The 16,636-nt window shown below is 41.6% G+C and overlaps 1 protein-coding gene across 1 annotated transcript in view; it reads right to left on the bottom strand.

Moving 5' to 3' along the window:
• Positions 1–422: 422 nt before the first annotated feature.
• Positions 423–16,636, bottom strand: part of PPM1D (protein phosphatase, Mg2+/Mn2+ dependent 1D) — a gene marked incomplete at both ends in the record, with an annotated part of 58,695 nt that continues 42,481 nt past the window's right edge. The window contains 2 exons of the mRNA XM_080712498.1: positions 423–986; positions 14,530–14,772. Coding sequence (XP_080568624.1) covers positions 423–986; positions 14,530–14,772 — 807 coding nt within the window. The remainder of the gene's footprint in view (positions 987–14,529; positions 14,773–16,636) is intronic.

The following is a 16,636-nucleotide window of genomic DNA, read 5'->3' as shown; positions in this document are numbered from 1 at the left end:
CACTTTCCCGGTCTGCTTAATAATTTACTTTAAAAGGGTTGCTTTCATCACAAGTGGCTTGTACAAATTTTAATAAGCATTTTAAAAAGTTTAAACATATTTCTAAAATCTAATAGACTTTGATTTTTTTTTAACACTTAGCCCTGTTGTCACAATTACTGTATATCAGAGTAAGCGACTGAGTTTGTGTAAAGGATACAAATTTACACACATTTTACAGCAACTATACCCTAACATCGACAAAATTCACATTTACAATACAAGCAAGAACAAGGCCAGGATAAAAGGGTTCAATTCCAAAAAGTCAAATTGTATATTTTCTTTTTATTTTGTCTCCTTAAAAAAGTTCACCTTCGGCACCAAAATTAAAAAGCCCTCTTGTATTCCAAGTTTGGAAAAACACTTCCCTTCTCAAATACATTTCAGCACACGCAAACGGCTTTCCTGTGCTGGTGTAGTAAGGGGTTTCCCATTTTCTTCTGGCCCCTCAGTCTGCGCCGCATGGTGAGTTTAACGGAGTTCCTTCTCTGAGAGGGTGAGGGGAGGCTCGCAGGCTGTGCGCTGCTGCTGCTGCTGCGACTTAAACCGTTTCTCCTGTGCTTCTTCATAAGTGGGCCAGAGTTGGATTCTTCCAATGTCCTTTTAAAGTTTGCTGGAGGGGTTCTTTCAACTTCTTGGGCTTTCATTTGACCAGGAGTTGACATCTTTAAATTTTTTGGGTCCAAGATGTTATTTGTTGAATTGGTAGGCACAAGGCCACCTGACAGGGTATTATTCAAGGAATCATGAGTCCTTAAAGTTAGGGCTTTATTGCAGTTTTCTTCAAATGGCTCTGGATCTTTTGAGGGTATGACTACAGCCTGAATATTGCCTCGAGCTATCTCAGCTGGAACCTCTAAAAAATTCTCTGACAAGGCGTTACTACGAACAAGGGCAGGTATGTGGTCCTTAGAGTTGAGCCTTGGCCATGGGTCCTCTTCTAGTGACTAAAAAACAAGAAGGTAAAACAAAGAAATAATGTATCCTTCAACTGAATAAATCCACATCTTATGCTTATTGGACTCCTTATGAAGTCATTAAGATAGCAAAAATACAAAAGCAGTCACCGTAGAAGACCCCATGGGAGTAACTGAGTTGGGAAGGCAACATAAAGGTACCAATGACGTCAAACAAAGACTTGCGCCAGGTGTGGCGTCGCACATCTGTAACCCAGCGCTTGGGGAGCTCAAACAGGAGGAGCCCAGACTTGAGGGCAGCCCCAGCAATTAAGCAAGGCTCCTATAGCAATTTAGTGACACTGTTTCCAAATAAAAAATAAAACAGGGTTAGTGTGTAGTTCAGAGGTAGAATGCCTTGTATTTAATTGAATCCTCAGCACCACAGGAAGAAAAAAAAAAGCAAAAAAAAAAAAAAAAAAAAGAGTAACACAGATTTGGGGTGGGGGTATTGGGGGTTGAACCCAGGGGTTTCTACCTCCAAGCTACAATCCCAGTTCCATTTTATTTTTATTCTGAAATAGGGTCTCGCTAGATTATTAGAGTCACACTACTTGCTGAGGCTTGTCCTTGACCCTGTGATCCTCCTGTTTCAGCCTCCTACCTACTGCAGTTACAGATGTGAACTATGCCCAGCAAGAAACATGATTTGAGCCAGGCATGGTGACACATGTTTGTAATCCCAAGTGCTTAGGAGGCGGAGACAGGAGGATCGCACAGGTTCAAAGCCAGCCTCAGCTTCTTAGTGAGGCCCTCCGCAACTTAGTGAGACCCTGTTTCAAAATAAAAAATAGGGCTGGGGGTGTAGCTCAGCTGTTGACTGTCCCTGGGTTCTATCCACAGACCCGCAAAAAAAAAAAAAAAAAAAAAAAAAAAGATTTGAAATTAGGCCTGGTGGTACATGATTTTAATCCCAGTACTTGGCAGGCTGAGACAGGAGGATACAAGACCAGCTTCAGCAACTTGGTGAAACTCTCATAATCTACCAAGACCCTTAAAAAAGGAGAAGGAGAGGGACTATGGTTATAGCTTGGAGGTAGAATGCCTCAATCTCCAGTACCAATCTCTACACCCGAGCATGGTACATGCTTATAATCCCAGTATTTGGGAGGCTGAGACAAAAGAATCTACAGGTTCAAGGACAGCCTCAACAATTGGTGAGACTTTGATCAATTGAGACTGTTTCAGCTGGGCGTGGTGATGCACGCTTGTAATCTCAGTGTTTGGGAGGCTGAGACAGGAGGATTGCACAGGTTCAAAGCCAGCCTTAGCTACTTAGCGAGGCTCTCAGCAACTTAGTGAGACCCTGTTTCTAAATAAAGTATAAAATAGGTCTGGGAGTGTAGCCCAGAGGTAGAAAAGCCCCTGGGTTCCACCCCCAGTATCACCAAAATAAAAAAATAAAAAAATAAAGAGACTGTTTTAGAATAAAAATAAAATAGGACTGGAGATGTAGCTTGGAGGTAGAATGCCTTTGGGTTCAATCTTCAGTGACACACACACATATACACACAACAAAAAATAAACAAGATTTGAAAAATAGACCCTGCCGGGCGTGGTGGCACACACTTATAATCCCAGCATTTGGGAGGCTGAGACCAGAGGATCGTGGTTTGCGGCCAGACTCAGCTACTTAGTGAGGCTCTGTGCAACTTAGTGAGACCTGGTTTCAAAATAAAGAATAAAAAAGCCAGGCGTGGTGACGCACACCTGTAATCCCCACGCTTGGGAGGCGGAGACAGGAGGATTGCGCAGTTTCGAAGCCAGCAGTGCTGGCTTAAGAGACCCTGTTTTCAAATAAAAAAAAAAAAAAGCTGTAAAAATGGGTCTGGGAGTGTAGCCCAGAGGTAGAAGGGCTACCAGGAACCCCAGTACAAAAAAATAAAAATAAAATAAATTAAAAAAAAAAATAGAGCAGGGAGCAAATACCCCTGGGGTTCCATCCCTAGACCTGCAAAAAAAAAAAAAAAAAAAAAAAAAAAAAAAAAAAAAAAAAAACCTAAAAAAATAGCCAAGGGCACATACTTTCTAGATCATTCACTACCTAAATATGGAGATAAAAAATAAAAAATACTATTATAAATGTCATGGTGGCCCATACTTGTAATCCCAGCATTTGGGAGGCTGAGATAGGAGGATCGTGGTTCGCAGACAGTCTCAGTTACTTAGTGAGGCCCTTTGCAACTCAGTGAGACCCTGTTTCAAAATAAAAACTAAGCTGGGCATGTTGGCGCACGCTTGTAATCTCCACGTTTGGAAGGCTGAGACATCACAGAATCATGCAGACCCTGTTTCCAAATAAAATATAATATAGGTCTGGGCATGTAGCCCAGTACCACACACACAAAATAAATAAATAAATAATTAATTAATTAATTAAAAAAAAACTAAAAAATAGGGCTGGAGGTGTAGTTTGGAAGTAGAATGCCCCTGGGTTGAATCCCCAGTACTGCAAAAAAAAAAAAATATATATATATATCTTTATATTTTAACCCTATATGTAGCAGTAACATAATGCTCATAAAATAGCTCTTTTTATTAGTACTGGGGATCGAACCTAGGGTTTCATGCATGCCAGGCAAGTGCAGGAACACTAAGCTATATCCCAAGCCCCACAGTTCTATTTTATATAAAGCCTTATTTTACCATAGGGACCATTAAAATTTCTTTGAGAGTCCATTAGCATCCTAACTTTCTGGTTATTCAAACAAATGCTCCTACATTACCTACATAAACACAGCAACCCCACCCCCCCAACCCCCGCTTAAAGGTACTAGGCATTAAACTCAGGGGTGCTCTATCATTGAGCTATCATCAACCCTATATTTACTTGTTTATTTATAATACTGGGGGATTGAATCCAGGACCATTATACCTCTGAGCCACACCCCCATCCCTATTTTATTTTTTTGGTGGTACTGGGGTTTCTAGAAACCCTTCTACCTCTGGGCTACATTCCCAGACCTATTTTATATTTTTTAAAATTTGGAAACAGGGTCTCTTAAGCCAGCGAGGCTAGCTTCAAACCTGCGTGATCCTCCTGTCTCTTTCTCCCAAGCGCAGGGATTACAAACGTGTGCCACCATGCCCGGCTTATTTTTATTTTAAATCAGGGTCTCACTAGGTTGATGACAGTCTCACTACTTAGTAGCTGAATAAGGTTGTCCTCGAACCTGCAAAACTTGTCTCGGCCTCCCAAGTACTGGGATTACAGGAATGAGCCACCATGTGCAGCTCTGTCTTAACACTAACTGGTGGCCAGTAATTTTTTCTTTTGTGGAACTAGGGATTGACCTGAGGGGTGCTTGACCTCCAAGCTACACCCCAGTCCCTTTTTTTCTTTTGTTTTTAAACAGAGTCTTACTAAGTGGCTGAGGCTGGCCTTGTACCTGTGATCCTCCTATCTCAGCCTCTTAAATACTGAGATTACAGGTGTGCAATTATTTTGTGTGTGTGTGTGGTACTGAGGGTACTGAACCCAGGGGCATTCTAATTGGGAGCTATGTCCCCAGTACTTTTTTTTTTTTTTTTGAAACTAGCTAATTTTTTCTTTTTTGAGAAAGTCTAGCCAGGTAAGGTGGTGCATGACTGTAATCCCAGTACTTGAGACAGGAGGATCACAGGTGCAAAGCCAGCCTCACCAACTTAATGAAGTTCTTAGCAACTTAGTAAGATGGTTTTCAAATAAAAAATTGGGCTGGAGGGGTAACTCGGAAGTATAATGCCCTGGGTTCAATCTCTAGTACCAAAAATGAAAGAAAGGAAAAGAAAAGAAAAGAAAAGAAAAGAAAGGAAGGAAGGAAGGAAGGAAGGAAGGAAGGAAGGAAGGAAGGAAGGAAAGTAAGTTAGGTCTAAGTTGCCAGGTAGAACTTGAACAGCAAGGTTTTTTTTCCTTTTTTTTTCTTTTTTTTTTTTTTTTTGGTGGTACTGGGGATGGAACCCAGGAGCCTTCTTCCTCCAGGCTACACTCCAAGACCTATTTTATATTTTATTTGGAAACAGGGTCTCTTAAGCCAGCTGAGGCTGGCTTCGAACCTGTGTGATCCTCCTGTCTCAGCCTCCCAAGCGCAGGGATTACAAACGTGTGCCACCATGCCCGGCTTGAACAGCAAGTTTTGAAACTTCCTCAAAATAAAAAAATCTAGTCAGGCATGGTGGTGACGCTTGTAATTCCAGTATTTGGGAGGCTAAAACAGGAGGATTACAGGTTCATGGAAAACCTCAGCTACTTAGTGAGGCCCTCTGCAACTTAGTTAGACCATTTCAAAATAAATAAAAAATAGGTTGGGAGGCTGAGATGGGAGGAATGCAGTTCGCTGACAGCCTCAGCTACTCAGTGAGGCCCTTTGCAACTCAGTGAGATCCTGTTTCAAAATAAAGAATAAAAAAATAGGGCTAGGGGTGTCGATTGGAGGTAGAATGCCTCTGAATCCAATCCCCAGCACCACACACACACACAAAAAAAATTCATCCTATTGCCAAATAATCATGTGCCACTACTTATGCACAAGAAAAAAACAAGAGCCAGGCGTGGTGGCACACACTAGTAATCCCAGCACTTGAGAGGCTGAGACAGGAGGATCGCACAGATTCAAAGCCAGCCTCAGCTACTTAGTGAGGTTCTCAGCAACTTAATGAGGCTCTGTTTCCAAATAAAATATAAAATAGGTCTGGAAGTATATTCCAGAAGTAGAAAAGCTCCAGGGTTCCATCCTAGTACAAAAAAACAACAACAGCCGGTGTGGTGGTGCAAGCTTATAAATCCCCGCGCTTGGGAGGCTGAGACAGGAGGATCACGCAGGTTTGAAGCCAGCCGCACTGGCTTAGGAGACCCTGTTTCCACATACAAAAAAATAGGTGTCTGGGAGTGTAGCCTGGAGGTAGAAGGGTTTCCAGGAACTCCAGTACCACCAAGGAAAAACAATGACAACAACAACAACAACAAAAAAAAAACAAATCAAGCTATATGCTGAAATAGAAAACATTGCTTCAACATAGATGACAGGGTTAGACATGGATGGAATTCTTTTACAAAAGAAAAACAACAGAACAATTTCAGAGTTAACATAATTTATTATCATTTCTTCTGCTGTGTCTTTAAAAAATTCACAGATTTGGGAGGCTGAGACAGGAGGATCGCAGTTTGCAACCAGCCTCAGCTATGTAGTGAGGCCCTTTGCAACTCAGTGAGACCCTGTTTCAAAATAAAGAATAAAAAACAGGGCTGGGGGGTGTAGTTCCTGGGTTCCATCTCCAGCAACACACACACACACACACACACACACACACACACACACACACACACACACACACTCACAGATCATTATTCTGACACTACCAGTACACTAGCTTGTCCTATACCAACTCCTCCTCGAATGTTTCCTTTTCCTTCTCATTTTATTGTCATTCTGTGGGAACACATTGCATCTGTTAGAATAGATGGGTAGAATTCAACTGGGTAGAATTCTTAGACTCATTCCAGGTTAACTTATATTATTATCCTTTTTATGTTCATAAAATATTTCTAGATATTGAGAGATTACTCCCTAAGAACACTTTTTTTTTTTTTTTTTTTTTTTCCGGTACTGGGGTGGATCCCAAGGGCATTCTACCTGAGCTACACCTCCATCCCTATTTTTTTTTTTTATTCTTTATTTTGAAACGGTCTAATTGAGTTGTAAAGGGCCTAAATGGCTGAGGCTGTCCACAAACCACAATCCTCCTCTGTCTCAGCCTCTCAAATGCTGGGATTACAAGCGTGCGCCACTACACCCAGCTCAAGAACACACTTTCTTATTTATGTACTTCTTTTTGGTGGTACTGGGGGTGGAACCCAGGGGCTTTTCCACCTCTGGACTATACTCCCAGATATATTTTATACTTTATTTGGAAACAGGGTCTCATTAATTTGCTGAGAGCCTCATTCAGTAGCTGAGGTTTGCTTGGAACCTGTGCGATCTTCCTGTCTCAGCCTCCCAAGCTCTGAGATTACAAGCTTGTGCCACCATGCCCAGCTCTCTAGTACACATATTCTAAGTTTCACCTGACTCAGGGATCTCCTTTCATCTTATAATACAACATTACACAAGTAATTACAAATTGTGCCTATAACACAAGGCAAAGTTTTAATTTTTCTGAAATTGTCTTTTTTCTCTCATCTCTTCTCATAGTTCTTAACTTGCAAAGCACAATTAAATTTAGTTCTCCCATAAAGAGGGAGAATCTTGATCACACAAATGGCATGTTGTGTATGTGTACACAGGAGAGGAAGGCCACAGCCAACTAAGCTGCTCATGACCGGATGACTGTTCTTTGTTTCTTGTGTTTTTTTTCCAGTAGTGCATATATTAACTTTAAAAAAATAAAGGTTATTTTATAAACCTGAAACAAAAAAAAAAAGGGAGAAAGAAGTGTGCCATCTGAATCAATCACTTAAACAGAGATATTTATACTGTATCTACCCCAAACAAGCATAATTTACATCAGAACTCACCACAAGCTGACAAGTCTACAGATCCATAACAGTGAAATAAATCAGACACCAGTGAATGCTCCTGTTATGTAAATAAAAATAACTTACTGGGCAAAGAGTTCTTGGCATTATTATTTTTTCTGTGTGTGTATGTGTGTGTGGTACTAGGGATGGAATTTTTACTATTTTTATTTTGAAAGAGGGTCTTACTAAGTGGCTGTGGCTGTCCAGAACCTGCTACCCTCCTGTCTCAGCCTCCCAAGTATTGGCATTACAAGTATACACCACCATGCCCAGCTTGGCATTACTTGTTATAGCAATCAATCCTAATTACTGTCAATTGATCTAAATATTTCCCCATATTCAGGTAAGGTATATTGTTTTAAACAACCAACCATGCCTGCATAGAAATTAGTGCAAACAATAATCTTATCAGCCAGGTCTGGTGGCACAGCTCTATAATCCCAGATCTTTTTGAGGTAGGAGGATCCCAGGCAGGTTGCCAGTCTTGCAATTTAGAAAATCCCTATTGCAAAATTAAAGAAGAAAGCTGGGTGTAGTGGCACATGCTTGTAATCGCAGCATACAGGAGGCTGAGACCAGAGGATCACGGTTCACAGACAGCCTCGGTTACTTAGTGAGGCCCTCCACAACTTAATGAGACCCTGTTTCAAAATAAATAGGGACTTCCGAGAAGATGGCGACAGAGAAAAGTGGGGCTTACAAGCCCCGCTAACAACCAATCTCTATTACCACAAAATCAGCGCCTTTCATAGCCAGAAAACAACATTAGCAGAGAAACAAAAAAGGTAAATACAAGGGACAGAGAAAAAGAGGGCTGAAAAAACGAGACACCAGAAAGAAACCAGACCGCAGTGCTGCAGCCGGAGCCACGGTGCGGAGCCGCACAGACGCCATCTTTCCTTCTAGCACCAGGCTCCAGAGAGAAGGGGAACTCAGAACGGAGCTCAGAGCCAGAGAGGAGATACTCCGGCCTCACGGCCGAGGATGCAGCAGCAGCACCATACTGCCGGCGGCTAGGCGACTTCACCGGATGGCACCATACCAACGCACTCAACAGCCCACCAGGATTCAGAGAGGAGTGGCGGACAGCAAGCCGAGGTGAGCCGCTGCAGATCAGCCAGGCGGGATTCGGCAGATTTTTCGGCGCAGGGAGCATCTAAAGCTCCCAGGGTCTGGGCTCAGCACACCCTGCAGGGACTCAGAGCGGAGCTCAAAACCAGAGAAGAAATACGCCAGCCTCACAGCCGAGGGCGTGGCAGCAGCACCATATTGCCACCGGAGCGGCAGCAGCGAATTCACCAAGTCCACTACAGCTCCATCAGCACACTCAACAACAGTGAGTGAAATTGCAGCCCCTAGAGGAGAAATCCCAGTACTGACTCCCAGGGACTTGACCCAGTGGGGGAGTGGTGGTGGCAGAGATATTACACTATAGTCACAACTCCATGCAGGAGAATGCCCAGCCTGGCACCCCCCCCCATGGTCTAAAACAGCCTCGATTGACTCCCTGGGTCTGAGACTTTGCGATACAACCCAGTAAAGGAGTAGTGGTGACTGAGATACCACAGACTCGAGATCCAGAGCACCTTAAGTGAAGTCATAGTGACCCAGGGAAGAACCCAGAGAAGGCACAAACTTCCGAAATCATGGGAAAGAGGAATTAACAATGGAGCAGTGAATGCCCACAATCCCACAACATCAGAACCCGATAAAACAGAAATTCAGAGATTTCTAGAAGATCAAATAAGGAAAATAAGTGCAGAAATAATAGAGGTGTTTTGAAAAGAATTCAGAGAGAGCCAAAAAGAGATAAAGGATGTAATCAATGAAGTAAAGGCCTCAATTCAAAGTATAAACAACAGATTAGACCACATGGAGAATATAATCTCGCTCCTAGAAGATGATCACTCCAAAAATGAACGCATAGTTTCTAATTTAGAAAAAAAAAAAATCTGACAGCAGGAATCTGACATTGAAGAAATATGGGCCCATTTTAAGAGAGCTAACCTAAGAATAATTGGAATAGAGGAGGGGAAAGAAGGTGAAACCAAAGGGATCAACAATCTCTTCAAGGAAGTAATAGCAGAAAATTTTCCAAACATAGAGCAAGAGGTCGATACACAAGTCCAGGAAACTTTAGAACTCCCTTTAGACAGGATTGGAGAAGAGGATCCCCACGCCACATAATTGTCAAAATGACCAATGTGGAAGCCAAGCAGAGAATCTTAAAGGCAACAAAACAAAAGGCCAAGTGACATTCAGAGGCAAACCAATTAGAATCACTCCAGACTTCCCAAACCAAGTCATGAGAGCCAGAAGGGCTTGGAGTAACATATTCCCAACTCTGAAAGAAAACAATTTTCAGCCAAAAATTTCCTACCCAGCAAAACTTTCTATCAAATTAGAAGGGGAAATAAGAAGCTTCCATGACAAACAGAAACTGAAGGAATTTATGTCTTCAAAACCAGCACTAGAGAAAATGCTCAAAGAGATTAACTACAAAGAAGAAATAGGTAACGCACACCAAAACCAGAGAAACAAGATTTTCCATCCAACAGGCAACTAAGATTGGCTATCTTTGGAGATTCATTATTTATAATATTTATATATTAGTCTGTTACCTACTTCTAAATTGTATTGTTTGCTTTTATTGTTGCTAATTTTTAGGATTTCTAGTTGGAATATTAATATACCTTCAGATATAGCATTTGGAAATATTTTATCCCATTCTATCAGTAACTTTTAACTCTGTCTATATTGTCTTTGGATATACAATATTTTTTCTTATTTTCTAGGGAGTTTGTTTACCCTTCTATTGCCTGTGCCATTGAAATCATATCCAAGAAAACACTGCTAATTTCAATGTCATGAGGTTTTATGACCCAGATTTTCTTCTAAAAATTTATAATCTTAGGATTTATATTTAGGTCTTTTATCTATTTTGAGTTAATATTTGTATATGGTGTTAGTTAAGGGTCCAATTTTATTCTTCTTCATGTAATTATTATTTTTCAACAATATTTAGTTAAAAGATTATTATTTCCTCCACCAAATGTCTGTGGAAACCTTGTAAAAAATAACTTGACAATATATGGAAGAATTTATCTCTAGGCTTTTAACTCCAATGGTTTATATATCTGCCTTTATAACAGTACTACACTGTTTCAATTATTGTAGCTTTATAACATTTGAAATCAGAAAATATACATCTTCTAGCTTTGTTCTTTTTCGAGATCGTTTTGTGTATCTAGAGTCCATATACCATATTAGGATAGATTTTCTCTGAAAAATAAATAAATAAATATGTGATAGTTTCACCTAAAAAAAAAAAGAAAAAGAAAAAATATTCTCTGGTAAGAAAGAAAGCAAAAAGAAATATTGAAATGTTATCTTTAAGTCATCAAAAGCTTGGTATCAGACAAATGGGGAGGGAACAGGGTGGGGATCAGGTAGGGGCTAAATGGGCGACGTGTGCATGTATGTCTACAAAAGTTTTTTTTATACCATTATGATGTATGAATACAGTGCACCAATAAAAAAATTAAAATAAAAATAAATAAAAAATAGGACTGGAGGTGTAGCTCAGAGGTCGAATGCCCCTGGGTTCTTTCCTCAGGACCCCCACCCCCCAAAAAAAAATTAAGGAAGAAAAATAAGGTGCCAGGTGCAGTGATACAGGCCTACAATCCCAGTACTTGGGAGGCTGTAAGACACTAGGATTGCAGGTTTGACACCAGCCTCAAGAACATAGCAAGAGTCTTAGCAACATAGGGAGACTGTTTCCAAAACAAAGAATAAAAAGGATAGGTAGAAGCCAGACGTGGTGGCACAGGTTTGTAATCCCAGCATTTGGGAGGCTGAAACAGGAGGATCTCAGTTCCAAGACAGCCTCAGCTACTACTTAGTGAGGCCCTCTGCAACTCAGTGAGACCCTATTTCCAAATAAAGAATAAAGCCGGGTGTGGTGGCGCACGCTTGTAATCCCCGCGCTTGGGAGGCGGAGACAGGAGGATCGCGCAGGTTCAAAGCCAGCCGCACTGGCGTAAGAGACCCTGTTTCAAAAATATAAAATAGGTCTGGGAGTGTAGCCCGGAGGTAGAAGGGCTTCCAGGAACCCCAGTACCACCAAAAAAAAAAAAAAAAAGGAATAAAAAATAGGGCTGTGGGTGTAGCTCGGAGGTAGAATGCCCCTGGGTTCCACCCCCAGTATCGAAAAAAAAAAGGGTGGGTAGAGTGCCGAGAGTTCAATCTCCAGTATCCCCAACCCCGACACAATATACACATAAAAAAAGTAATAAAGGCCTACAAGATAGTTCAGTGCTTGCCTAGCATGCAGGAGGCTTGTGGTTCAATTCCTAATACTACCAGAGAAACAAACAATAATAGTAACAATAAATAAAACCAAACAAGAACAAAAGTAATACCATGGTATTATTTTTAGATCATTATATCTCAGAATTTGTTTTCTTTTTCTTTTCTTTTTTTGGTGGTACTGGGGTTCCTGGAAACCCTTCTACTTCCGGGCTACATTTCCAGACCTATTTTATATTTTTATTTGGAAACAGGGTTTCCGCCTCCCAAGCGCGGGGATTACAAACGTGCACCACCACGCTTGGCAGAATTTTTCTTTTTTTAGGAGGATACACTGGGAATTGAACGTAGGGGCATTCTACCTCTGAGATATACCCCTAGTCCTATTTTAATTTTATTTTGAAACAAGATCTTGCTAAATTACTGTGGCTCATCTTGAACATACAATCCTCCTGTCTAAGCCTCCCAAGTACTAGGATTATACATATGAGCTACCATGCCCAGCTTTGAGGTTTTTTTTTTTTTTTTGAAGAGTGTCCCACTATGTTATCCAAACTGTCAAACTCCTGGGCACAAATGATTTTCTTCAGAATCCCACCACCACCATCCCCTCCCCCACAGCCCTGGGGATTGAACCAGGGCCTCACACAAGCTAGGAAAGTATTCTATCATTGAGCTATATCCCTAGTCCTTTTATTTAGGTACTGGGGATTGAACCCAGGGATATTCTACCTCTGAGCTATAGACCTAGCCCTTTTTTGAAGCAAGGTCTTGGTAAGTTGCTACGAGCCTCACTAAGTTGTTGGGGCTGATCTAGAACCTGAGATGTCTTGTCTCAGCCTAAGTACTGAGATTACAGGTGTTTGTCACTACACAAGGCAACTTTGAGACATGGTCTTTATAAATTGCCAGGCTGGCCTAAAGCTTGTTATTCTCCTGCCTGAGCCTCCAGAGTAGCTAGGATTACAGGTGTTGATCACCATGCCCAGCCTGAATTTTTTTTTTTTTTTTTGCAGTACTGGGGATGGAAGCCAGGGACATTCTACCTCAGAGCTACACCCATAGCCCTATTTTTTATTCCTTATTTTAAAACAGGGTCTCACTGAGTTGCATATGGCCTCACTAACCATGCCTGGCTATTCTTTATTTTAAAACAGGGCCGGTGGGGAGTGCTGGCGCATGCTTGTAATCCCCATGCTTGGGAGGTGGAGACAGGAGGATCATGCTGGTTCGGAGCCAGCCTCGCTGACTTAAGAGACCCTGTTTCCTGCCACGTGTGGTGGCGCACGCTTGTAATCCCCGCGCTTGGGAGGCTGAGACAGGAGGATTGCACAGGTTCGAAGCCAGCCTCAGCTACTTAGTGAGACCCTGTTTCCAAATAAAATATTAAAAAGGTGTGGGAGTATAGCCTGGAGGTAGAAAGCCTCTGGGTTCCACCCCCAGTACCACCAAAAAAAAAAAAAAAAAAAAAAAAAAAAAAAAAAAAAAAACAAAGACCCTGTTTCCAAATAAAAAAAATATGAAATTGGTCTGGGAGTGTAGCCCGGAGGTAGAGGGCTTCCAGGAACCCCAGTACCACCAAAAAATAAAAAATAGCCGGGCGTGATGGCGCACGCTTGTAATACCAGCATTCAGGAGGCTGAGACCTGGAAGATCGCGGTTCACGGACAGCCTCAACTACTTAGGCCCTCTACAACTCAGTGAGACCCAGTTTCAAAATAAAGAATAAAAAGTAGGGCAGGTGGTGTAGCTCGGAGGTCAAATGCCCCTGGTTTCCATCCCCAAACCCACACACACACAAAAAAAAAATAAAAAATAAAATAAAATAAAAAAATAAAACAGGGTCAAGCCAGAGGTAGAATGCCCCTAGATTCCATCCCTAGTACCAAAGAAAAAAAGGGGGAGGGAGTCAATAAATAAATTCTATTTTTTCTTTTTTTCTTTTTGGTAAGTGGGGTGGAACCCAGTGGCTTTTCTACCTCCAGACTATACTCTCAGACCTATTTTATACTTTATTTGAAAACAGGGTCTCACTAAGTTGCTGAGAGCCTCAATAAGTAGCTGAGGCTGGCTTCCAACCTGTGCAATCCTCCTGTCTCAGCCTTCTAAGTGCTGGCATTAGAAGCTCAATAAATAAATTCTGATCTCAGGGCCAAGTGTAGTGGCCCATACTTGTAATCCCAGTACTTGGAAGGGTGTGAGAGGAGGATTGTAGGTTCAAGGCCAACTTCAGCAATTTAGCCAGACCTTGTTTGAGAAAAAAAAAAAAAAAAAACTCCTAGGTGTAGCTTGGTGGTAGATATCTCTGGTGTCAATTTCCAGTACAAGCAATCAATCAGTAATTTCAGGAGCCATAATCAGTTATTAGTACTGATGTGCAGACAGCTTACATAAATTATATAACCAAGATCCATTACCTTCTTTTTCTGTGTATGTGGTACTGGAGATTAAACCCAGGGACATTCTACTTCTGAGCTACATCCCTAGCCCTATTTTTTATTTTGAAAGTCTCACTAGATTGATGAGACTATTTGCTGAGGCTGTCCTCGAATGTGTAATCCCAAGTACTGGGATTACAAGCATGTACCACCACATCTGGCAATCCATCACCTCCTTGAACTTAGTTCAAATCCCAAAATTCCTGTTTTATGAAGAATCTCCAACTGATTTTTGGGCAGTACTACCAAAGAAATTCTATTCTAAAACTAAAACTACAAAATTGAATACCTTGACTGGTGGAGTAGAACACGGGGAAGGAGTCATCACACAGGTTTCCTGGCTGTTATAAGAAGGGCTGTCAGTCAGATTGAGATAGAGCTCGTCTTCACTGGTGAAGCTTCCCTGGCTGTCCACGCCTGGAGAGATGCAGATGACTATAGCACTAGTGTTATCCGCTCGCAGCATGCGCTGTCTCCAGCGGCCGAGTGCTCGATTCACAAGCATTTTGGCACAAGATTGCCCATGCTCACCCTGTATTTAAAAGAACAAGGAGAAAGACATCAATTCACATTGTTACTAGATCTGCATCAAATTAAAAACCAGTGTTAAATGTGGCCAGAGTAATGCCTCTGAAATGTCAAGCATTATCCACAATACCTATAACTAAGCTAAAATAATTCTTTCTTTTCTTCCTTTTCTTTCTTTCCTTCTTTCTTTCTTTTTTCTTTTTTTTTTTTTTTGTGGTACTGGGGATGGAACCCAAGGGCATTCTACCTCCGAGCTTCACCCCTAGCCCTATTTTTTATTCTTTAGTTTGAAACAGGGTCTCACTGAATTACAAAGGGCCTAAGTAGCTAAGGCTGCCATGAACTGCAATCCTCCTGCCTCAGCCTCCCAAATCTGGGATTACAAGTGTGTGCCACCACACATGGCTTATTTTGTTTTTAAACAGGATCTAAGTTGTGGAGGGTCTCACCAAGTTACTGAGGCTGGCCTTGAACCTGCAATCCTCTATAGTCTCTGCCTCCCAAGTACTAGGATTACAAACATGAGCCACCATGCTCAGCTGTAAGCTCTTGTTTCAAAAATAAAAAGGACTAGGAGTACAGCTTTGAGGTAGAATGCCTCTGAGTTCAATCCTTGCTACCTCAAAAATAAATAAATAAATAAACAACAAATAAATGTAGCTGGGATTATAGTTGCAGCCACTGTACCTGACCATTTTGTATTCTTAAAGGAAAGACTGACAGTATAAAATAATGGAAGTTGATAAAATGAAGGTCTAGAATAATAGAAGTATCTAAAGGCAAAGGCAAAGGCATTTGGATTATCTTTAGAGCAGACAATTTCTCTTTAAGATAGGATAGTAGGGCCAGGCATGGTAACATACTCTTGTAATCTCAGCATTTGGGAGGCTAAAACAGGAGGATCTCAGTTCGCTTTGCAACTCAGTGAGACCCTATTTCAAAATAAAGAATAAAAACTAGGGCTGGGATGTAGCTCAGAGGTAGAATGCCCCTGGGTTCCATCCCCAGAACAGGAAAAAAAAGGGGGGAAATAAGAGAGTGGGCCAGGTGTGGTAGTGCACACCTGTAATCCTGGTATTTGTGAGGCTCAGACAAGAGGATTACAGGTTTTAGGCCAGCCTTAGCAAGTCTGTAGAGGTAGAATGCTCCTGGCTTCAATCCCCAGCACCAAAAACAAAATAGAATCTTGGTAGGTTTTGAGAGTTTTGCTTAAGTTGCTGAGGCTGTGCATTCTCCATCCTCCTGTCTCGGCCTCCCAAGTTCTGAGATTACAGGTGTGTCCCACTACGTCCAGCATCCCTCGCTCCCTTTCCCCCCTCTTTTTTGAAGTACTCAGGGTTGAACCAAGGGCATTATACCTCTAAGCTATACTACCAGCCCTTTTTATATTTTGTTTTTCAAACAGGGTCTCCCTAGTTTGCTGAGGCTGTTCTTGAACCTGCAATCTTCCTGTCTCAGCCTCCAAGTACTAGGATTATAGGTTTGTGCCACCTTGCAACCAGCTTCCCGAACACTCCCTACATCTATTTCTGGGGTTCACACTGTATTCTTCTATTATCACTTACAATCTGCTTAATGCTCTCATCACTACTACCAAAACTTTTCATCCAGAGGCTCACTTATTAAAGATTCTGAATATAAAGGCTGATACCCTGCTCTCATCCATCTACTTCTATGTGTTTGCAGCATTTAACATTGCTACCACCCTAAAACTCTCGTTTGCCCTTCAGGGATGCTAAATTCTTCAGGTTCTCTTTTGTTATTGTTCAGAATGAAGAAGACAATTTTAAAGTAAAGGAAAAGGATTTCTCCACTGGTGGCTGTTTCTTGCTTTTCTCCTTCCTTCCTTGCTTCCTTCCTTTCTTCCT

Source organism: Muscardinus avellanarius (assembly GCF_963383645.1).
Source record: "Muscardinus avellanarius genome assembly, chromosome: 16".
NCBI lineage: Eukaryota > Metazoa > Chordata > Mammalia > Rodentia > Gliridae > Muscardinus > Muscardinus avellanarius.
The sequence above is the reverse complement of the archived record's forward strand: the minus strand, read 5'-3'. Positions and strand labels throughout refer to the sequence as shown.